This window comes from Magallana gigas, chromosome 7 (assembly GCF_963853765.1).
Source record: "Magallana gigas chromosome 7, xbMagGiga1.1, whole genome shotgun sequence".
In the NCBI taxonomy this organism is placed as follows: domain Eukaryota; kingdom Metazoa; phylum Mollusca; class Bivalvia; order Ostreida; family Ostreidae; genus Magallana; species Magallana gigas.
In genome coordinates, this window is record NC_088859.1 from 18,144,754 (window position 1) to 18,167,983 (window position 23,230).

At 34.3% G+C, this 23,230-nt stretch overlaps 1 protein-coding gene across 1 annotated transcript in view; it reads left to right on the plus strand.

Annotated features, from left to right (window-relative positions):
* The window catches only part of LOC105347723 (protocadherin Fat 4), a 49,162-nt gene that overhangs the window by 13,517 nt on the left and 12,415 nt on the right, over positions 1–23,230 (plus strand). Inside the window, exons 7-51 of the mRNA XM_066065137.1 lie at positions 2,325–2,492; positions 2,728–2,858; positions 3,302–3,470; positions 3,560–3,754; positions 4,126–4,254; positions 4,402–4,566; positions 4,732–4,943; positions 5,300–5,429; positions 6,632–6,714; positions 6,844–6,931; positions 7,098–7,223; positions 7,351–7,430; positions 7,551–7,791; positions 8,049–8,261; positions 8,390–8,509; positions 8,618–8,779; positions 8,881–9,066; positions 9,166–9,297; positions 9,490–9,681; positions 9,848–9,979; positions 10,258–10,443; positions 10,660–10,791; positions 10,905–11,258; positions 11,370–11,564; positions 11,674–11,811; positions 11,974–12,162; positions 12,438–12,569; positions 12,675–12,866; positions 13,013–13,129; positions 13,572–13,775; positions 13,997–14,125; positions 14,361–14,684; positions 14,970–15,287; positions 16,035–16,226; positions 16,793–16,921; positions 17,025–17,210; positions 17,367–17,513; positions 17,740–17,922; positions 18,135–18,266; positions 18,360–18,545; positions 18,705–18,836; positions 20,335–20,523; positions 20,651–20,782; positions 21,190–21,375; positions 21,522–21,653. Coding sequence (XP_065921209.1) covers positions 2,325–2,492; positions 2,728–2,858; positions 3,302–3,470; positions 3,560–3,754; positions 4,126–4,254; positions 4,402–4,566; positions 4,732–4,943; positions 5,300–5,429; positions 6,632–6,714; positions 6,844–6,931; positions 7,098–7,223; positions 7,351–7,430; positions 7,551–7,791; positions 8,049–8,261; positions 8,390–8,509; positions 8,618–8,779; positions 8,881–9,066; positions 9,166–9,297; positions 9,490–9,681; positions 9,848–9,979; positions 10,258–10,443; positions 10,660–10,791; positions 10,905–11,258; positions 11,370–11,564; positions 11,674–11,811; positions 11,974–12,162; positions 12,438–12,569; positions 12,675–12,866; positions 13,013–13,129; positions 13,572–13,775; positions 13,997–14,125; positions 14,361–14,684; positions 14,970–15,287; positions 16,035–16,226; positions 16,793–16,921; positions 17,025–17,210; positions 17,367–17,513; positions 17,740–17,922; positions 18,135–18,266; positions 18,360–18,545; positions 18,705–18,836; positions 20,335–20,523; positions 20,651–20,782; positions 21,190–21,375; positions 21,522–21,653 — 7,590 coding nt within the window. The remainder of the gene's footprint in view (positions 1–2,324; positions 2,493–2,727; positions 2,859–3,301; positions 3,471–3,559; positions 3,755–4,125; positions 4,255–4,401; positions 4,567–4,731; positions 4,944–5,299; positions 5,430–6,631; positions 6,715–6,843; positions 6,932–7,097; positions 7,224–7,350; positions 7,431–7,550; positions 7,792–8,048; positions 8,262–8,389; positions 8,510–8,617; positions 8,780–8,880; positions 9,067–9,165; positions 9,298–9,489; positions 9,682–9,847; positions 9,980–10,257; positions 10,444–10,659; positions 10,792–10,904; positions 11,259–11,369; positions 11,565–11,673; positions 11,812–11,973; positions 12,163–12,437; positions 12,570–12,674; positions 12,867–13,012; positions 13,130–13,571; positions 13,776–13,996; positions 14,126–14,360; positions 14,685–14,969; positions 15,288–16,034; positions 16,227–16,792; positions 16,922–17,024; positions 17,211–17,366; positions 17,514–17,739; positions 17,923–18,134; positions 18,267–18,359; positions 18,546–18,704; positions 18,837–20,334; positions 20,524–20,650; positions 20,783–21,189; positions 21,376–21,521; positions 21,654–23,230) is intronic.

A 23,230-nucleotide genomic window follows, 5' to 3' on the forward strand; every position in this document is an offset into this window, starting at 1 on the left:
AACGTATATATAATAACATTTCAAGAAATTATATTAACTAGTATATATATAACGCCAAAACACTAGCTTTGTTTATATACTCTCACACTTATAGAGCTTTGCAGTTAACTATTATGTACGGAAACGTTTAACCGCCTCCCGTTGTTGCCTTACAACGCGATATATCCACATAAATATATTGTCATATATGATTGTTTTAATGTGTAACAATTTAATTATGACAACAAAATTTATTTAGTGACACCATTTCGACATGTTTTTGACGTCTTGAGCACTTTAATCTGTTAAAGTCGAATTCTGCAATGTCGCACTAAAATAATGCGTATAAACAATGCCACCAAAATTAAATGCCGCAGAATTTATTGCAACATAATTGTGTTTGGCGAACTCACCTAGGCGATTTATCTAAGACATAGAGGAGTTTTCACTAAAATTTGAACAGCTAGAATAATTAGTTTACCGATAGAATGCTATGGTATGGAGAAGAGATGGTAAACTTCCTAAATGCTTTGGAGTTAAAGCTCTGGTTAAGACCATATATACAGACTGAAATTAATTTTTTTGTTAAAAAATACTATTTCTTATTTCAGGTACTATTCATTTAACATTTCAAAAACAGCATTCTTTGTGTTTTTATATCTTTTTTCGTTACCTTAAAATTAGTTATTATGGTTCCCAACCCAAAGCTTTATTTTTTTTTTTAAGTTGAAAATTTAAAAGTAAAAAATTGAAAAAAAAGTTAAAAATTTAAAAATTTAAAGTTGAAGTTTAAGAAATATACAGAGCATTCGGAAATGCCTATTTCTCTCAGTGATTTTATATTTAATCTTTCAAAAGCACTTCGAATTATGTAGAATCATTATTAATTGGGTATAGATAAAACTCTTCATGTATACATTTATACATGTATTATTTGAAACCTTATTAGAATCTACAAAAAGTCTCTTCGTTTTGTAATTTAAATAGTTTAATTGAAATCATGTATTTATCAAAGTATTTACTGAAATAATAGAATAAACTGATTAAAACTCGCTTGTATCATATTTGTTTTATTTTTGCGTTCGTTTATTTACACTTTAAAGCTGTTGTTTTTTTTTATTACTAAAGAATGTGCTTCGCCCCTGTCTCTAACGCTTATGGAGCTTTGCAGTTAGCTACTATATATATGTTTATTGCTTTACATTTTTTGTTTATAATTGAAATTAATTGGGTTTAATTTTACTAAAACTTAAGACGACAAACTTAAGTTGAAATTCCTTGTAAACAGACAAGAAGTCATCAAAATATGGACGCAAAAGCTCCACAAATTGTGCAATTTTCAACATGATTAGTTTTCAATATAAAAGATAGCGATAAAATTTTAACGCATTTATATAAATACGAAAAATTTTAAACGCAAAATAATTTTAAGACTTAATCAAAGTCAACAAAGCTTGAAATTTAAATGGGCGGTTAAATCATCCAAAATATATCGACTTGTATTATTTCCTTGTACGAGTCGACATTATTTTGACAATATATTTATTTTATAGGAAGAACATACTCATTTTAATTTGCCATTCAGAGGATGAACACAACATCAAGAGACGGTTATACGTTTCTGTAGTCTTTCAGTCTTAACGAAAAATGCATTTCGAACACCCAAATGCATAATGACATAGATAGAATAATGAAGCCTTTGGTTTTTCATACCTATAAACATCTTTTTATAGGTTTTTTTTATCATCAGAAGCTTCAGAGGAGAGGATTATTAATTGGAAAGGTTTTGATACACTATATTGTTTGCAAGTTATTACCCAATGCAAACTTGTGCATTTAGAATGGTTGACCATACCTTGAATATTATAATTCAAGTTTAAAAAGATACAGAGGAAAAAAAACATTAATATGTAAACAAAGGTCAAGTCTTATATTTGTGTACAAATAATATGAAGTAAGGTAATAACTATTTTTTTGACAACATGACTTGTGGCAAAAAAAATAAGTTTATCCAATGTGTTCATAAAAAATATTGTCAATAGATTAAGCAACTTTTTTATTGAAACTTAAACCAATTAATAAAACAAATATTCAACAATAACAAGACTCGAGCTCTGTTTACAAAACAAAGGATTTCATACTTTCTATCTTGCTTGTAATTCAATATCTGACTTTCAAATTTTGAGGAAGCATTAAAAATATCAATATTTACCCATTCTTAACATAAAAAATTCAAAAATAAAATTCAAAATGTTGAGCTTAAACCCAAGTCTGAGTTCCTTTAACAAAATACGCCTAGCCATATTATGTACATTGAACCACTGTGATTCACTGTTTTTATATAGGACAAAGCAAGTAATCCTGCCGAAAGAAGACAAGCTACCACCACCATAACAATTAGTGTCAATGATGTTGATGATCTGGGACCCAAGTTTGTGTACACCGGGTGTGTAGAGGTGGACAATGTCTGTTTTAACCCAACTTATTCAACTAGTGTGACATCTGGATCGACTGTGAGTTCATTTAGTGGTAGCTTTTTACCAATATTACATGATTTTTTAGAGGGGGGGGGGGTAAATTAAAATATTAAGTAAATCAATAAGAATATCAAGTTTAAATTTAATTTAAAATTAAGAATGGTACAATGAAACTAAACAGGATATGCCACTTGGAAAGTTTTGTCTCGAATCAAAATGAATTAATATATTTGTTTATCAATAATCAAAAGTTATTATTTTGCAACTTTAGGGTGGTGTACTTGTATTTAATCCTGTACCAGCAAGTTCTGGTAATCCAAATGCTGTTGTGAATATTGTGGCAGAAGACAGGGATACTCTTAATGCATCTATCAATTTCACAATACAACAAAGCAAGTATCTGTAAAGAAAAGAGGAAGTTTCATCACACATTTACTTTTAATTTTTTTTCTTATTGTCATTATGTATTCATAAAGATTTACTAATGACGTTTGCATTTGATGATAATCTTATTGTGTTTTAAAGAAGTCAGCTGTTCAGTACATGGAAACATTTAGAACCTCTGTTGAATTTACCATGTAGAACAAATTCCCCTATTGATACCCAAATAGTCTTTATTGAGTACACCAAACAAGCTCATCTATGGACATGCTCTTTCCAATTTTCTATATAGCTAGTAAAACCATTTCATTAAAGAAAAATCCTATGACTCGCCGTTTTCTCGCCATCCAGTATAAACTCGTGATTTCTCTATATTTGTCTATGTATATGTTTTCATTGAAAGGTCAACTCTCACAACTGTATATTTCACCACCTGTATAAAGACTTGCAACTCTTTAAAAGAGGAAAATATTTCTCATTTTATCAATTAAAGCTCTTCCACCTGGCTACCAGAATAGGTTCCAGGTTTCAACTCAACAGGTGTCAGGTTCAGCTAACCAGTACCAAGCTATTATAACCCAGACCAGTCCCTTGGATCGATACCAGGTTCCTGAGCTGGAACTCTTCATTGAGGTCAGTTGTTTTTTTACTATGATGAGTATTTTAATGCGTGATTGTGGAATAATTTTGGTAACGATTTTTCCGTTTTAATCGTACCGTAGGGTCGAGAAACTCAGACTCACAGATATTCAAAAAGAGCTACAATAAAGATTACTATTGCTGCAGCCAATAACAATAACCCAGTGCTCACTGTGCCATTCCAAGGATTCATCTATGAAAATTCTCCCGTAGGAACAATACCAAGGAATAGTGACGGATCTAATCTGTTGAAAATCTCAGTCACTGATCCAGATCTGGTATGTTTTGTTTTAAGAAATCACCGAGAAGTTAATGTGTTAAGATAAGGGATCTGTAAAGTGAATTGTGATGTCAGTCTTCTGTTGATGGGAATGCAAACATTATTTTGTATTGAATAGACTTTATTGTAATTTACATTGAGAAAAAAATGACAATTGTAACAAGAACAAGTATAACAAACACGTACAGTGTACTGGTATTTATTTGGCCTTTGACCACATTAGCTTATTGATTTTCACAGTTCTTTGATGTATTTAAATCAAAGACATACATTTATATTGTGTGAGAGGATTTATGCACTATTGCAGATCATACAATATTTTATCTAAAATATGTAAATACTCTAAAATGTCCATTGTGTCTATTTAAGATATCTGGTGAGACTGGCACATACACCTACACAGTTGGTGGTACATCGCTGTTTCGAGTGAACAGTGAAGGATACGTGGAAGCTGCATCAGTTATGAACTATGAAACTAATTCTGTTGTCACTTTTTCGGTGGGTTATAAGGATAATTTCAGTGCTCAGTGTAAATAATTCATTTCGACAATGATACATTTAACTCAGTTCAGGAATTAGATTTGTATAGATTATTGAACAATATTTTTTATTTTCAACAATATATTTCCTCCACTTAATATACAGGTGACAGGAACTGAAGTAGGAACACAGAACCCAAGAGGTGGAAGTGTACAAGTCACTGTCAATGTCAGAGATCTGAATGACAATTCTCCCGTGTTTGAGGCACCAAGGTATACCGACACAATTGTTGAAGGGGACTACACTACCAGCAACCAAGTTCTTTTGGATGTAAGTTCAAATTTGAAATAAAGATAACCACTTCAGATATGGAACAATTTGTATTTTATTAAAAGCATGTATATATATAAGGCAAGCAATGAAAGTCGAAATTTATGCCGACAATTAGGTATTATAAGAACTTTTTCTTTGTAATACAATTTTATATATTTTAAGGTCAAAGCTACAGATGACGATAGTGGTGCCTTTGGTGATATTGCATATACCATACAAAGTGTTTCAAACAATGGGGCTTCCAAGTTCACCATTCAGCCAAGCTCACAACAAGGACAGGCCACAATCAGCTGTGTGGGGGCTGTTGCAGAAGGGGAAATCTATGTCATTATGGTCCAAGCAACAGACCAAGGACAGCCTATTGCAGAAAGAAGGTGAGTTCAAAGTGGATATTTAAGCATTTGTTTTTTTCAAAGCATATCTGTATATATTAAGGTACAAGATAAAAAGAGGGAAAGATGGCCTGACTGCTATTTCAAAGGACAAAGTTAAACTTTATTTTTGACTTTATTTTCCTTTACTGACTTTTTACCCTTGCCCTGCTTCCCCTACTCACCACCCACCATGCTCCATTTTTCTATTCCAGTTCTTCTTGAGATAACTGTCACTGTAGACATGTAAATTGCTTGCATTGACAGTAATAGCACAAAATGATGATAAATTACTGAAAACTGAATGCAAAAATGTGCTATCTCAAAGCATGATATATTTTGTATGTATGTGATTTTAGGAGTACCTCAGTACCTGTAGAAGTGACCGTGACCCCATTGGGAACACGTCCTCCTGTCATTGATTCTGCCGCCTTTACAATCTCTGTCAGTGAGGCAGTACCACTATCCTCTTCTTTGTGGACAGTTCCAGTATGTATAATATTACATATATCACACAAAATATTTTCTAATTCAATTACAATACTAATACATTTACCTCTGTCGTTATTTCATATTAACTTTAATACTGTTTTTTTAACATGGAATTCTGACTTCAAATGTAAAAATCATAACAATGCTACATATCGCCAGTAATTGTTAACATATACTTATGTTAAATATAGTTACTGTAAATTCCTAATTAAACGCGAAGAATTAATATCCGCGTAAAACCGCGAGAAGCCTGTCTCGCGAATTTTAAAATCTCGCTTTTAATTTTGGAATATATGTAAACTACATTAAACAATGATAAAATTTTGGTATTCGCGATTTTATGATCTCGCCATTTGATGGTAAACCGTTAAATTGCGGAATTAGGTACTCGCGTAAAATAAGGAATCTACAGTATGTATCTGTGTTCTGGGTTGTGGGTTTGCATATACATTGTAAATAAGTAATGTAAAACTAATCTCTAGAAAAATTATAGAGCGTGGAGATAGTCAAACTAAGTTGTTGTCCATTTTAGTACAGATTGTTCAAGTGTCACTTGTAACATTTACCTTTAACATTATCACTGGAGCCACACAATGGTGTGTAACTATAGCGAGAATGATTTAATGTTGGTAGTAATTTACATGTACTATCCTAGTTTAACATGCATGACTTCATTCATACAGGTTCGTGGATGGTCGGTAAGGACATTGGGCAGTTCAAATTCTCAAAATGAGACACTGGCTTTTTCATTACCAGCTATAGTCCTATTATATGTACTTCACGATGGCATACAGATTTAGCTACATTTCATAGAATTATGATTGTACACCATTAAGAAGGTCTTCTAGAAAATACTATTAATTAAATGTTAAATTTACCAAGTCTCTTCAAAAAGTAGGCTTTCTCTTATCATTATAGATGCATACATATATTTCTGGTAGATCTATTTTGCAACATAAGTTTAAGATCGCAAAAAATCTTTAAAAAACTTTTTCAAAGCCAAACTTCCTTAGAATGCTGTATTTTGTCTTCTTTGCACACAATATTAAACATTTTTTGCTCTACATGTTTCTCTTCAACTTTGTAGGTAGATCCTTTGGGAGGAATTTATATATGAAATCTCTTTCCTAGCAGATTAACTTTAAATGATTTGATTTTATATTAAAAAATGTACATACAAATTAATTTTTCTTTGACAGGCCAGAGATCCAGAGGGCCTACCTCTAACCTTTACAATAACTGCTGGAAATAATAACAGTGATTTCATAATCAATTCAACAACGTAAGACTATTTTGTACCCGATACAAATTTAAGATCAATGATGCTTATGATTTCTACAGCTTGATGAATATCATCTGCGTGTATATGTAGATAATGTGTAAACATTTGAAATGATGCTTGGTATTTTAGAGGTGAACTAAGAACAGCAAGACGTTTGAATAGGGAAGGAACACCTCAATATACGCTAAATATTCAAGTTCAGGATCAATCAGGATTGGTATGAAAAAAACATTTTTTTTATCCATTAATTTTTTTTTTTATTTCATTTCCTCAAAACTGTTCAATGCATTCATTTTGATTCATAAGATAAAAGAAAAATCAGTGTCAAAGAGATTTTCCAGTTCATAAAACATCAAAGTTGATGGAATCTTTCTTCCTTGTAGACTGCACAGACAACACTTACAATTATTGTACAAGATGTCAACGATAACAACCCTGTTTTTATACCAACGTCCTACACGTTTAGTGTGTTTGAGGGCAGAACAAATGAACCTGTAGGAACTGTTACGGTATGATTTAATTAATATAAGTATCTAAATAGAAGATTCAATATTTTGATTCATGGCTTTTTAAGAATTTTTATATACTCTAGAGTACAAAAGAGTACAAAAGGAGCTCCTTTTTTTTTTACCTTAGGCAACAGATTCAGACACAGGAGCTAATGCCCTTGTAAATTATCAGATATCACCATATTCATCAACTGACTCTGCAAATTTGTAAGTACATGTAAAGGTTTTCTTCAGCACTGCTGCGCTAATATTCGAATCTTGGTAACTGTCATCCTTTATCAAATTCTGTGGTTTTAAATTCAATAATGACATCTTGTATCGCACCAGATTTTTCATCACTTCGACTGGAGCCATCACAACAGCGACGGCATTAGACTATGAAGTTAAGCAAAGACACGTCATTCTGGTGCTGGGCACCGATGGAGGTGTTAGCAGCAGGACAGGAACAGCCACCGTCACCATCAATGTTCAGGATGTGCAGGACGTGATTCCTTTGTTTACAGAGACCAACATAGAACGCTCTATTCCAGAGGGACAGCCAACTGGGACATCTGTGGCTCAAGTCTTGGTATGTATTACTGTATTAATTTTTTTGGCTATCACCATATTTGATCAAATTTGTTAACCATGAATTAAGATTCATGTTATGCTAAAAATTGTTCAAATTTTATTTTTTAATTAGATTTTGTTTTAAAGTCTGCATTATCTCAACCATAGAATAAATGTGAAATTTGTGAATGTGTATATTTAGTAATACGGAAAATGTCTGTAAATGGTTTTGACATGCATGTATTGCAAAATCATGATGATATTTTGTTTGTTCAGGCCATAGATCAGGACACAGTTGATAGCATCACTTACAAATTCAGTACAGGAGATTTCACTGTTTTCAATATAAACTCAAACAGTGGCGTTATTACAAATAACCAGCTTCTGCAATATGAGACAAGGAGCCGCTACGTGTTCACAGTGACAACAGCCGAGGGAGAGTCATCTAATGCTCTCTCTGCAACAGCAACAGTCACTATCAGCATACAGGTAAGTATTTTTACTAACCTTAATTGTGGATGAGGTAAACAAATGCCTTTAAACAGGTAATATAAATTTAAAAATTTGCAGAATGGTCAAACTTTTTGTGTGGATTGATGATGTGGTTTTTTTCTCAGGACATCAACAATTACCCTCCAGTGATTCAGGCTGTGCCATCCAATTTGCAATTCCTGGAGAACATCCCGGTGGGAACGGAGCTTTTGTCCAGTATCACTGTGACAGATGCTGATGCTCAGGTAAGTTCAGAGAGTAATAACATAATATATTGATTTTTGTTCATTGATCATTACTTTATGGGTTTAATCATTTGTTTATTTCATTGCATTTTTTTCCTTAAAATACAGAATACTGCCAACAGTCGGGTAACATTCAGAATTACCTCGGTAACTTCTAGTGCAACAGTTCAAAACCCGAACTTACAACAGTGGTTCTACATCAACCCTGAAACTGGAAAAATAACCCTTGCGAGGTCATTTCAACAAGATCCAGGGGTTACCAGTTACAATGTAAGTGTTTTGTTTGATATGAATTGAATGTCTTACAAAAAAAAAGATTTCAAATTACAATTATCTTCTTAAATTACATTACATTGTTGTTTATTATACAGATTAATGTCAACGTACAAGATGGCGGAGTGCCACCTTTATCTGCCTCCACCACAGTTACAATTACAGTGATCAGAAACACTGCTCCATTTTTCCCTGCTCCCAAAACAACCACAGTCACCATTCCTAACACCCAAAACATTGGCTCTGAAGTCGACACCTACACCGCTACAGACAATGATGCCAGGGTAAAACACTTATGATAGATTTCATTATACAATATTTTTTTATTTATAACCCTGTACTTGTTTAGGATAATAAATGTTTTGATTAATTTCTGTATCCAGCCTGAGTTTAACCAGGTGACCTACTCCATGGTAACTGACACAACAGCAGCCTCCCTGTTCAGACTGGAACCAACAAGTGGTAGGATCACTCTGGTCAGCAGCCTTACAGCTGATGATGCCCCGCGGTATCTGGTATGTTGTGTTTTCATATTCTACCTTTTAAATCTTTTGTCAAAGCTTTAGTAACTCTAGCATCATTGAAACATGTTTCAAACATGTACATGTATGTTTGAAATTTGATCATTTAAAGTTCAGTAATGTTGAAACTAGTTATATAGATGATTGGTTACAAATAAACTGATCCATTTGTCTTTTGATTTTTAGCTGACAATCACAGCAACAGACAATGGTGGTTTGTCAGACACAGGAACAGTGACTGTGAGTGTGAACCGCAATCTGAATGACCCTCAGTGGCTCCCCACAGGAGGACCTTATAGCGCCACAGTCAATGTGACCGAAAATAGACCAGTCTTAGAGACGGTGTACACCCTGTCTACACGAGACTTGGATATTCAGGTATTTTTAGATCTAGTATGTAGAATATGACTGATTTAGGATGAATTGAATTCAGATATGCAACTTCACAATCATAGAGGGAAGAATAATCCTGAATACCATGCAATGTATTACGGATTAATCCTAACATATTTTGTAATTGTTTTGAACAATTTCGTGATTACAGGAACCATTCAACACCAGGATCTATAGTATTTTATCAACCAGCAGTGCTGCCCAACATTTTCAAATTTCAAGTCAGGGAAATGTTCAGATTACCAGATCACTGGCCATTGACCGTGCCGTCAACCAATATGTGGTGAGTGTGATCTCCCTATATTTAGCATTTAATTATATATTTGGTTCTATGAAAATTCAAATTCTTATTACACACTGCAAAAGACTTCTTTACCCTAAAGACCATGACAGTTTCATTTTTAAAATCTTTGCCTTATCCAAGAATAAATGTAGAATCATATGTAGAATAATTTTTATTTTTTTTGGCATTTGTAAGCATTGCGACTGACACAATAGATAAGACAAATGATATTAACTATGATATTAAATGATATGACTTTTGACATCGACTATTTGTAGCTGACCATACAGCTAAGGGATGGTGGAAATAGAGTTGCTGCCCAGCAGTTTACATTGACTGTAAATGTCATCAGAAATACAAACCCACCAGTCTTCTTTGACACTTCTTATTACCAAGAAATCGAAGAAACACTGGCTGTGGGGACCAGTATTTTACGAGTGCAGGCCAGTGATCAAGATCCAGAGGTTAATATTTAATATCTGTATAAATTATTTACAAATCAGCTGAACTAGCATGTGACATTTATGTTGTAAAGTTATTTTACTGTAGATAAGAATTCCATTCCAAAATTAACCCTATTGTGTAGCAAATGTATATGTGACTGTATAAATAGGTATACACTTTACATGCATGATTATGGACAACTATCAGTACTCACATATTTTTTTAAAACCTTTCAGCTTCAGTTCAGGACCATAACTTACACACTGTTGGCCAACACTGCTGGAAACAATCTGTTTTCGATGGATCAAGGAACTGGTATCATCAGAGTGAAGAGTGCATTAACTGGCGATCCTACTGTAACATTTAATGTGAGCAAAACTGATTCAAAAATAAAATTTGTATCATTATGATTTACTTGATATGCTTAAGATTTCTAACATTAATTATAAATTCATAATATTTTCTAACTTCTTTTCTGCAGATGGTGGCAGTTGCTACAGATGGTGGCAGCCCATCCCAATCAGCCAACGCAATGGTTACAATCAAAGTCAATCGCAATCGCAACACTCCAGTGTGGAATTCTCTTAATTACCAGGCCACCATTTTAGAAACCCAGACTGTGGCGTTACCTTTAACCCTGAGTCCCACAGGTCTCTCTGCTTCAGACAGTGATGCTCAGCCACCCAACAATGTGGTCAATTACCGCTTAACAGCTGTTGTTGCCAGGAGTGGGTCTACTGTCTATGCCAACGAGCAAGGCAACTTTGCTGTCAGTAACACTGGGCAGGTGACAGTGAGAAGTCCTTTAAATGGGCTCACTGCCACGGAGTATTTGGTATGTTAATTGACATTAGTTACATGTACCATCCTGTAATGAATGAATTACTATTTATAAAAGCAACTGATTGAGAAGTTTGGTGTTGACTTTTTAAATTCTTTTAAACAGCTGTATGTGGAAGCTTATGATTTGGGAGATCCCTCCAGAGTTAGTTCTAGTAACGCTACTGTCACCATCAATGTACAAAGGAATAGAGCACCTGTTTTTGTGCAAACATCTTATACCTTCGATATGAATGAAGTTGCAACTGTTAATCCTCAGACTGTAGTCGGACAAGTTCTGGCCAATGACCCAGATAATGGAGTAAGTATTGATAAACTCCAGACCAAACAGTGATCAGTGTTTGAGTTAAGATTGTTAGTGATGTTGTAATGATAGAACTTGAATTTAATAAAATTTTCGCATTTTACAGATCCCAGAGTTTAATACACTTTCTTATGCCATTGAAAATATTGGTATCGGATCGCCAAATGCCTATCTTGCTATAGATTCCAATGGTCGCATTACCTTGCAAAATATTGTTAGTGGTATACAGGACAAAGAATTCAGGGTAAGTACCATTTAATAACAAACAAAATGCAAACTAAGAAATGGGAACACTTGGAGTAAAATAAGGACTTGGCCTTCTTTACCAATTGATTTTTATACTTTTTTGAAAAATCTTTAGGGGTATGACAAGTTTTGACTATTGGATTATTTTCATTTTTTTTAGTTTTTGGTTCGTGTCTCAGACAATGGAGTACCTTCATTAACTGATGAGGCTGTGGTCACTGTAAACATCAAAAGAAATTTGTGGACCCCTGCCTTCAATCCACTGAATTATGCTGTCACTATTCAGGAAACACTTCCGGTGGGAGCAGAAATTGGAGTAACTGTTGCAGCAACAGATCAAGATTTAAGTGTTAGTAAAATTGCAACTTTTTATTTGTTTACTGTATTAAAATAAATGTGATGATTTGATATAAATTATTATGTACTAATTTTGTTTACCTTCTTATAAAGCAACTAACCTATGTGATTTACTCTCGTTGAGAAACATTTCAGAAAGATCTTATTTTGTTCACTTAAGGAGTTTGTTAAGGTGTATGTACATGTATATAAAACAAATCTGCCAGTACAATAAACAGTAAAGCATTCAACTTTTCTTTATTAACAATATGGAGATTTTGTTTTCAGGCACCAAATAATCAAGTCGTGTATTCAGCTAATGGAGACCAGAGTGCCATTCAGTACTTTGATATAGATGAGACATCTGGGAAAGTCTTGGTTAAACAACCTTTGTATACAGGGACTTCTTCTCAATACATTGTAAGAATCTTATTTTAAAACTCAAGACACTTGAATGAACCATTTGTTGTAAATATGTAAAATGGACATTGCATTATACTAAGTGGCTCTTATTATCTTTTGCAGCTGACTGTTAGAGTAGCTGATAGAGCAACACCACCGGTGGAATCTCAGCAAACCGCCTCGGTGACCATTACTGTCGAGCGAAACCAGTTTCCTCCAGTTTTCCGGAATCTGCCCACAACTCGATCTCTTCCTCGCACTGCAGGATTTGGTTTCAGTGTCTACACTGTCTTTGCTAATGATAGCGATATTAGGGTAAATCTTTTATTTCTCAACCATATACATGTATTACATAATTCAAAAGTATTTATTATTGCATATGCATTGAGCAAATTACTTGCATAAGCAATGGAGAAACGTCATTTGAATACATGTATAATATTTGTTGTTATCGGTTTCAGTCTCCCTTTAATGTTGTCTCCTACTCCCTTGTGACTGGAACAAACCAGTTCCAAATTGATCAAACAACAGGCCAGATAACTTTACAGACAAACTCTCTCACACAAACGGAGTATGATGTGAGTATTAGCTTCTGATGTTCTTGTCTATATTAACATATATACAGTATATATCAATTTTATTGCATGAAAATTCATGAATTCCTTTTTTTTGGGGGGGGGGAGGGTAAGGGGGTTGCTGACAAATTTTTATAGTGCAAGTATGAAAACGTATAATTTATGTTTCATATTTTATACAACGTTGAACTTTCAAAATGATGAAAATAAATGAAAGAAAATTGTTATTTCTAGTTTTGCACAACTTTTCTCTCAAGGGAAATAAAAACATGCAATTAATGAGATGGTATTTGAATGAAATATTTACAATAAGTGGACAAGACAGGCAGTACTTCGTGTGTCTGAAGCGATACTTTACAGACACAAACAAATAGTAAGTTAAAATGATCTGCAACTATGTTTAAAATATCAAATTTGATATTGGTGGCTTTACAATTACTTGCAGTTGACTGTTGAAGCCAGAGATGGAGCAGACATTCCAAGGAGAAGCTACTCCACACTGACTCTCACAGTAGACAGTAACTTGGAGAAACCTGTCTGGGTCAACCCTGGAGCATCCTCATCATACGAAGCCACTGCCACAATATACGAGACACATGATTATGTTACATCGGTGTTTTCATTCTCAGCTAATGATTTAGACAGTGTGGTAAGATATCCATCAATTATTTATGAATGATTTATCAGATCAAGTTAGCATTCAGTAAATAACATGTTCATGTTTTAAAAAAAAAATACAGAATTTATCTATTAGCATTCATTTTTACTGATTTAAGAGGAATTTGGTTCTTCAAGAGGATATTCCTATGAATCAAAACATCGGGGTTAGTTTTGGGGGGTCAATTGCTTATACCTGAGTTTCTTTGACAGAGCCCATACAACACAGTCCGATATGTTGTGGAAGGGAATGGAAATGCCCCAAATTTCTTCACTGTGGCTGACAATGGACAAACATTCCTGAAAACATCTTTGCTGCAAAGAACAGAAACCCAGTTTGTGGTATGTTATCTTTTAGCTTAAAAAAATCCAGTACATATGCATAGTTAAGTAAAGACAATATGTACTAAGACTTATTAATTGAAAACCATGCACAAAGAGAGCATAGTTGTCTCTGCAAGAGAAAAAAGTCCAATTTAAGTGACAGTGTACATTTGTAGGAGTATCATTGTTTTCTGGTTTTACTCAGAAATGCTTGTCTATGTGGTAATAATGTACATGTCTTTGAATTCTTTAGTTGTTGGTAAAAGCAGAGGATGGAGGAAACCCCCCTCGTCAGGCAGACAACAAAGCAAGACTTACCATAAATGTCATAAGAAACAACAATTCTCCACAATGGCAGAACCCCATGACAACAACTCTGGTCTCCCAACAAGCAGGAGTCGGCCAGACTGTGGGAAATGCACTGTTAGCCACAGATTCTGACGTTTTCTTTAATGTTGTGAGATACGAGATCATTGGAGATGGGGATTCCACTGCCTTCTTTACAATCGCCAACCCAGCGAATGGGCAGATCACTGTGGCTAACTCTCTGGCATCATCCTCTGACCTAGTGTATTATGTAAGAAAATTTCAGAACAATATTAATTTGTTTTAAAAGTATGACTTTGATTTGCACTGTATTGAAGATATCTATAGTCTCTTTTAAGATTATCTCTATTTACGGTACTTGGTAACAAAAAATAGAGAATAAAAAATGTGGAGTTAAATCCCAGTTTATTAGTTTATATAGTTCAGTATAAAGTGAACTAGTAAACAGTATTTAATTGTATTTTACAATTCATTGGTTGGAAAAGAATTCAAAGTATTTTGTTCAAAATGCTGAAGATTTTATTATCTTTTGTAGATCCGAGTACAAGCCTATGACAATGGTGTGCCAGCCAAGGACAATGTGACTGTAGTTACCGTGACGGTAGAGAGGAACAACTTTGCACCAGAGATTACCTCCCCTACTGTTAGTGAAAGAATTCCAGAAACTCAGGATCTGGGTGTAACTATAGCAACAGTTACAGCTACAGACAGGGACACCCAGTCACCTCACAATGTGATCAGATTCCAGATGTTTGCTTCAACGCCGGCCTCGGATTACTTTGGAATTGACAGCCAGACTGGAACCATCTTTGTCAAGAGAGACCTGACTTTAGATACTTCTAACAGATATCTGGTAAATTCATAGTCATGCTTGTATAGCTTACTGATCTTAAGGTGCTTCACTACACCTTGAAATAGTTTCTCAAATCAGCAGAAAATTACTTGATTATGATAGAAAGCATGATGGATAAGAAGTATATATATCAAATAGGCGGGAAAATGTGCAATTTTAGATAAAAAATGGTATTTTCAAAAATTTCATTCAGTTTACATAAACAAAAGCCCCAGGTGGATTTGAACTCACCACATATGATTCACAAGCCTGATACTTTAACATTGAGCTATGACGATATACATCTGAATCGATTGATACAAACTGTTAAACAAAACATTTAAATCGCCATCTTGTGACGTAGTGTCTTAAAAAGTATAAGTCTCTGTGTAGTGAAGTACCTTAATATACATACAACATCGTCTTCATCCTTAACAACTGTAAACATGCTTGTTTTATTTCCTGTATCTAAAAGCATCTCTCAGTCGCATTCAATATCATTATTTTGTTCAAGTAAATAGACAGAATTGTCTTGCCATCAGACTAGATTCAAACTATTTTGAAATATAAATGCTGATTAGCTTTTGAATTGTTTTTTATTAAAGTGTTTGGAAAATGGCCACTTTAGAGGTCAATGTTTTTAACTTTATGTTGTATGTATGCTTGAATCAATCTCAAAGAAATGATATACTGGTTATAAGCAGCTTTCCAATTTAATACCTCATTTTTTTCACCCATTGATAACCTGTGTTTTGTATTTTTACTTAGATGTATGTACAAGCCTATGATATGGGATCTCCCTCCAAGACATCAGCTACAAATGCCACAGTGACAATAGATATATTCAGGAACTTACGAGACCCCTTCTTCAGTGGGGGACCATTTGCTGCCAACATTCCTGAGACTTCTGTCATTGGAACTTCTGTACTACAAATCAACTTTGGTGACAGTGACACTGACGTGAGTGTGTTATATTTCTTGTTGGATATTTCTAATATGATTTAATACATTACATTCAAGACTAGTACTGTATACAGAAAAATATTTGCCCCTGTTTTATTTTTGCCCCTTTCACCCTCTTTGTCAGCGGGCAAATTTTAGACTGACCAAATTCCTATGTCTCAAGTTATTTATCTTTTAACACTTCTTTGTCTGGGTGAATTCAAGATGGGGCGAAACTGTTTGCAAGCACAGAAGGGTGAAAATAGTTTGGGGCGAAAAAAAACCTGTACACAGTGTAGGGTTTATTAGATGGGCAGAAAGGCACTGTGGGGTATATGCCATTCTTATTTTTTCTAAAGGATGATAGCCTAGTATTCCACTTAATTAGCATATATGTCCCTATGCAATCTGTATTACAATTTTGTTGAATTTTTACATTTAAAGAACTGAAGCAGTGCAAAAAAGCTTTCAATTGTAGTTCAAATTCTATCCAAAGTAGTGTGTGAAATATTCTGCCATATTTGGAAGAAAAAAAAAGCACACAAGATATTAAAATGAAATGCTACAATTTTGTCTTTTTTCAGGCACCATTCAACACAGTGACTGTATCTGCCATTGGAGATGACAAAGCCCTGACTTATTTCAGTCTGGATAGTAATAACCGAATCGTTGTGAACAGTGATCTGAAAGCAGACTCGGACACTCAATATCTGGTGAGATGGGTGTAGAAGAAAAATGTAAAATAAAAATAAAAAAAGTATGACTTACTGAATGTAAAAGACTTAAGATCAAATTTATTTTATTTTTCTATTTCAGATGAGAATTTTGGCTCAAGATGGTGGATCTCCTCCAAGAACTGCAACCACAGTAGCCTCCATAACAGTGCAGCACAACATCAATAGTCCAGTCTTTGAAAGACAGTCTTATAATGAGACAATTGCGGAAACACGACAACTTGGTCTTTCATTCCTGCAAGTAAAAGCAACAGATGGAGATACAAGGGTGAGTACACCACCAACTGTAGCTCAGGGAATTTCATTTGAAAAGAACACAAACATGCAATTTTTCAGTTTGAAATCTTCAGATGAAAATAAAATATCACTTTATGTTGGTTAAAATTTCTTAAACTATTTCATATGTTCTTTGATTGATTTTCAGGCACCATACAATGGAGTTCGATACTTTATGAGCACAGATGCAGGAAGAACTTTGGGAGCCCAGTATTTCATGGTGGATGATGTCACTGGAGACATCAGTCTTCGCCAGTCTCCCATGCTGGATAATGCTAGAACTGTTGATTACACTGTAAGATTTTAGTTCAATTTAATAAAAGCATAATTGAAAGCTTTAAAACATCACTTTATCATTTTATGCTAACACAGCTCCCGCGCTTCATTAAAAATTGAAATGATGTACAAATGTATTACCTAACTTTTCTATGGAGTGAAAAACATCAACGATAAAAAGAAGAAAAAATTCAAAAATACAATGAACTTTATTTAATTCCAATCGTGTTTTTTTTCCTTTGCAGTTTACTGTGAATGCTGTAGACAGAGGTGGTCGCTCGGCAACAAAACCTGCTAGCGTTCGAGTGACAGTGATTCGAAACACAAACGCTCCAGTCTTTATCAATCTGCCCAATGCCAATTGGATCAACCATAATACCTCAATAGGAACCCAAGTCTTCCCAGTGTCTGCTAGAGATCCAGATCCTGTTAGTATAATTCCTAGAAATGTTCTTTATATTGTGTGTCGATCTTTACACCTTATCTGGTCCATAGTTTGTTATGAGAGCCTTAATATGCATTCAAAACGAACTAATTATTCCATGTCATTTAAAGGTAATCAATAAATATTAAAATCATTGAAATCACAGTTAGTTTGCGATTGTTTATAAATTCTGTCTTTTGGCTTTGCTTTTGATAGGGTGTGTTTGGACAGCTCACATACAGTCTTACAGGGGATGGAGAATCCACCAGTGTATTCAACATCAACCCAACCTCAGGGGCCATAACGCTGCAGCAGTCACTGTTCTCTCAAACATCTACCCTTTATACGGTATTAAATCTTGATTGATTTTCAAGCCATGTTACAATTCAGTTGGGGAGTTTTTTTCTTACAGTTCTACTAATCAAAGCCCCCTTTTTGTAGTTGAGAGTACGTGTCCAGGATGGGGGCAGTCCCAGGAAGGAAGCTATGAACACCCTGACATTGACTGTCCAACGAAACTTTGAAACTCCCCACTTTGTCTCAGACAGTTATATATTCACAATCAAGGAAAATGAACCAATCGGATTTAGTGTTGGACAAATATTTGCAACAGATGCTGACTCAGCTGTAAGTGTTTAATGGGTCTCAGAATTCTCTCCTTCACACACATACAAGTTTTCAGGATTCTACTTCAGACAAAGCCATGTGAATTAATTCATTGATATATGTAAATGAAATCGACTGTATGTCTAACCTCCACATCATTTTCTTGTTTTTCTTTTGTAGCCACCAAACAATTTGGTAGAGTACTACTTTGTAGGGTCGACACCATCACAAAGGTTTTTAATTGATTCTAGGACGGGAATTATTACCATTAGAAAGGACCTGACCACAGAGGAAACCCCGTCTTCTTATAGTGTAATTTTAAAAACCAAATTTATATAGCTACAGTACCCGCAACGTTATTTTTTACAAGATAAACGATAGGATAGGATTCACGCACGATAGAATAGCATTAACGCACGACAGAACAGTATACACGCACGAAAGGATAGGATTAACGCACGATAGAACAGTATACACGCACGATATGATAGGATTGATACACGATAGGAAAGGATAAACGATGTTCATGATAAACGTATGATAGGTTTAAACGATATTTACGAACAAACTGATAATTGCAGAATTTGAGAGAGAACACGTACAAATAAAGATTTACGTGGAATTTCTTTTTAGTAACAATTGCGGAGTTGTTAATCATCGCTGCATCATTTATAGAACGTATACAAAAGGACCAGTTAATTTTTTTTTCAACTAAAATTATGAGCTTTAATGATCAATAAATTTTTTGTATTGTTAAAATTGTTTTCATTACCGAACACCCTAGCCGATCGCCGCGAATATTTCAGCCCGAGATTAAATCACTCGGAAAATAGCGGGTTTAATTATATAAATCCAACTCTTGTATAAAGTAAATATAAAATCTTTCATAAGTACATTTCTTTCTGTATAAGAAAATGATGCATTAAAAACGAATTATTACAGACAAGTTAAATAAATATTTACGCAGATACACATTCCGCGTAAGATTTTTTAACATTGTTTTCATTACCACACATCCTAGCTAGCTGATTGCAGAGAACATTTCAGCCTGAAATCAAATATCACACAGTAAATAACGGGTTCAAAATACAACTCGGGTTTTAATTAAATATGAATTATATCATAAATAGTTTTGTTTCTGTAAAATATGATGCAACAAAATTATATTGCATAAAAGTTGATGTTTACGCAGGTATAAACTCTGCGTACGATTTAATATATTCGATATACAGGTAAATATGTTACCTTGTTCCTAAGAACTTCGTTTTTCATTTTCAATGTTAACAGATATGATTTACATATAATAGTGGTTAATTTTGATCAAAATAAAAATTAAAAATTAGTATCCTGACGGAATGTTTGATAGGATTTTACAATTCTTGTTCGATAAATATTCGTATACGGCGCACCGAACGAGTTGCAACTTAGTAATAAATTTACTTGCTTATGAAAAGGCACGAAACGATTAACACGATAGGATAAACGGAAGAATTATTGAAATTAAACGATAAACCTGATAGGATTCACGCACGATAGGATAGGATTAACGCACGATAGAACAGTATACACGCACGATAGGATAGAATTAACGCACGATAGAACAGTATACACGCACGATACGACAGGATTGATACACGATACGATAGGATAGGATTGTAAAAAATAACGTTGCGGGTACTGTATAAGATTGTGCTCTTTTTAGGTTCACTTCTGGTTTTTCAAAAGATCCCAGTTCTGTACTATATCATTTTAAAACAAAAGAATTTTTTATTAAGAATTATTGATATTATAAAACACCATTTATTTATAGTTCCGGGTTCAAGCAAGAGATTCGGGTTCACCACAGAGACTTAGTCAGGAAATCCCACTGACAATTATTGTTCAACGAAATGACTATGACCCATTGTTTGACAACTTGCCATTCAGTGTGACAATACCAGCAAATGCTAATCAATTTTCAACTGTTTACACTGTAAACTCAACTGATGCAGACACTGTGGTAAGGTTCTGGATTTAATGTAATAATTTTATTGAAATAAATTAATGCGAGTTTTAGCCTTAATAAGTATACCATTTTTACATGTTGTAATAGTGTTTGTACTATTAAGATATTTTCTTTGCATTAGCTTGATTTCCAACGTCGAGAATATGATATCATAGGAGATGATGCTGCCACAAGTTTGTTTGCTTTGGACCCAACAGCTGGTAGAATAACAATAAGTTCTCCGTTGACTTCAGATCCAGCTGTACAATATAGGGTAAGATATAAAGTGACTAAATGCTATCTTGAACCCCCTAACAAATTTAAAATTGATATTAACCATATCTTACTATGATGGCTTCAGTCTTAATTGTGAAACATTTTTGCAATAGCTTTTTTTAAAGAGAGTCCTATTGAGGTAAAGATTTTCATTACCATCTTTGTATGTTTTGTCATGGATATAGATATGTCTATTGTTTGTACGGCTATATTATGGTGTGGCCTTTCCCATTTGTCATCCATCTTTATAGTTTTTAATGTCCAGAATAATCTTGAGCATCTGATTATCAACAGATATACATCATGTGTATTTAGTGCAAGATGAATATCATGTACCAAAGTGGTGCACTTCATTATTCTTTGTGTTTAGATATTGCATATTTAAAAAAGATCATGTGTTTACAGGTTAGAGTGCGTGTAAGAGACTTTGGAACTCCCAGACGCTCATCAACAAGCCTGCTTCTAGTCAATGTGACCAGAAATCTGAACGCTCCACAATTCAATCCAACTCAATACTCTGCCACTATCTTGGAAACCCAGACCATGGGGTCCAGCATACGGCAAGTGTCCTCTAGCGACCTTGACACAACAGTGAGCACCTGTAGTTCATGTAAAGCAAATTGAATTTCTGAGGAAACAAAACAAATATTTAAACATTCACTGATTGGCAATTAAGAACAGCATAAGTTTGAATTTTATATCAGTCCTGGCTGTGATAAATAATTAGTTTTTTGCAGGCACCAAATAATGTACCTACATATACATTGAGTGGAAATGCTTTAGCACTCCAGTACTTCCAAGTCAATCCAAGTACAGGAGTTGTCTCCCTTTATAAGGATCTACGAGGCAATACAGCAACTTCTTATGCTGTAAGTAAACTGATAAAGTATAACTAGCATCAGATATAAGATTACAACTAAAACAGAGATATGTAAATGTATTTTTATACCCACACTTTCTAAAGAAAGTTCGGGTATATTGTTGTCACCTTGTTCCGTCCGTCTGTCTGTCACGTTTTACATTCTCAAACCGCTCTTACATCTTATAAACCAGCAGACTGAACTCTTGGAGTTTGGTATGGGGTGTCATGATGTTTTGTAAAAAGCTAGAGTTCAAGAATTTTCTGGTAGTCTTGGAGGTCAATTAATTGGTAAAAAAATGGCCTTTTTTTTTTAAAAAAAAAAACCCGTTTATTTCAAACTCCTCCCACATATCAGTTGTAGACAAATTATCTCTTGGAATTGTTTAGGGTATCCTATAGATGCGCAGTAAGGTTTCGAAAATTTCATAATTGCCCTGGGGGGTCATTTAATGGCTGAAAAATGACTTGTTTTTTTTTTTACAAAAAAAAACTGGTTTAAAAAACGTCATTTTTTGCAGTAGCCAAATGATCTTCTAGAATATGATGTCATTTTGAAGTGTGATCAGGTTCAAGAATTTTTTGTATTAAGGGGATCAGTGGGCAACAAAAAATGACGGTTTTTTGCAAAAAAAATGTATGGTTCCCAGAACTCCTCTTACAACTTTTGAAGTAGCTACGTCATCGTTTGGGATAATAGGATGTGCAATAAGGTTTTAAAAATTTAAATTTCAACCAGGGAGTCAAAAAGTAGCAGAACATTGACGTTTATCATTAAAAAAATACATAGATCCCAGAACTCCTCTTATGATTTAATGGATAGACACGTCATATCTTAGGACATGATAGGGACTGTTCTATAGATGTGCATTAAGGTTTTAAGAATTTAAATTTCACCCAGGGAGTCAAAGAGTAGTAGAAAATTGACGTTTATCACTAAAAAAACCCATAGATCCCAGATCTCCTCTTATGATTTAATGGATATCTTATGTATATAATTGTTCTATAGATGTGCATTAAGGTTTTCAAAAATTAAATTTAACCCTGGGCTCATGACCTACATACCGTTTGATGTCCTTTAAGAATAAAGAATATTTATGGTTAAAGGGTTGGGATCTCAACCGTTTTTGAGATATTTGTGCACTTCCTGTACGAGGGGGGTCACGACCACCCCAAGGGCCCATGACCCACATACCGTTTGATGACTCTTGACACAAGGAACAAGAATATATATGGTTTAAGGGTAGGGATCTCAACTGTATTGAAGATATTAAGGAACTTGCCGTTCGGGGGGGGGGGGGGGGGTCAAGACCACCCACAGGGCCCATGACCTACATAACATTTGATGCCCCTTGACATAAGGAACAAGAATATATATCGTTTAGGGGTCATGATTATAACAGTTTCTGAGATATATGGTAATTTCCAATTCCTGGGGGTGGGGATGACCCCAGGGGTCAGATTTTAAAAAAAAACCTATACATTGCCAGTAACAATCAATATATGATTATGAAAACCCTATATTATCATCTATGTCCGTTTTCAAGTTACCATTTACAATAGAGTCTACGATTCTTCTCATAAGGT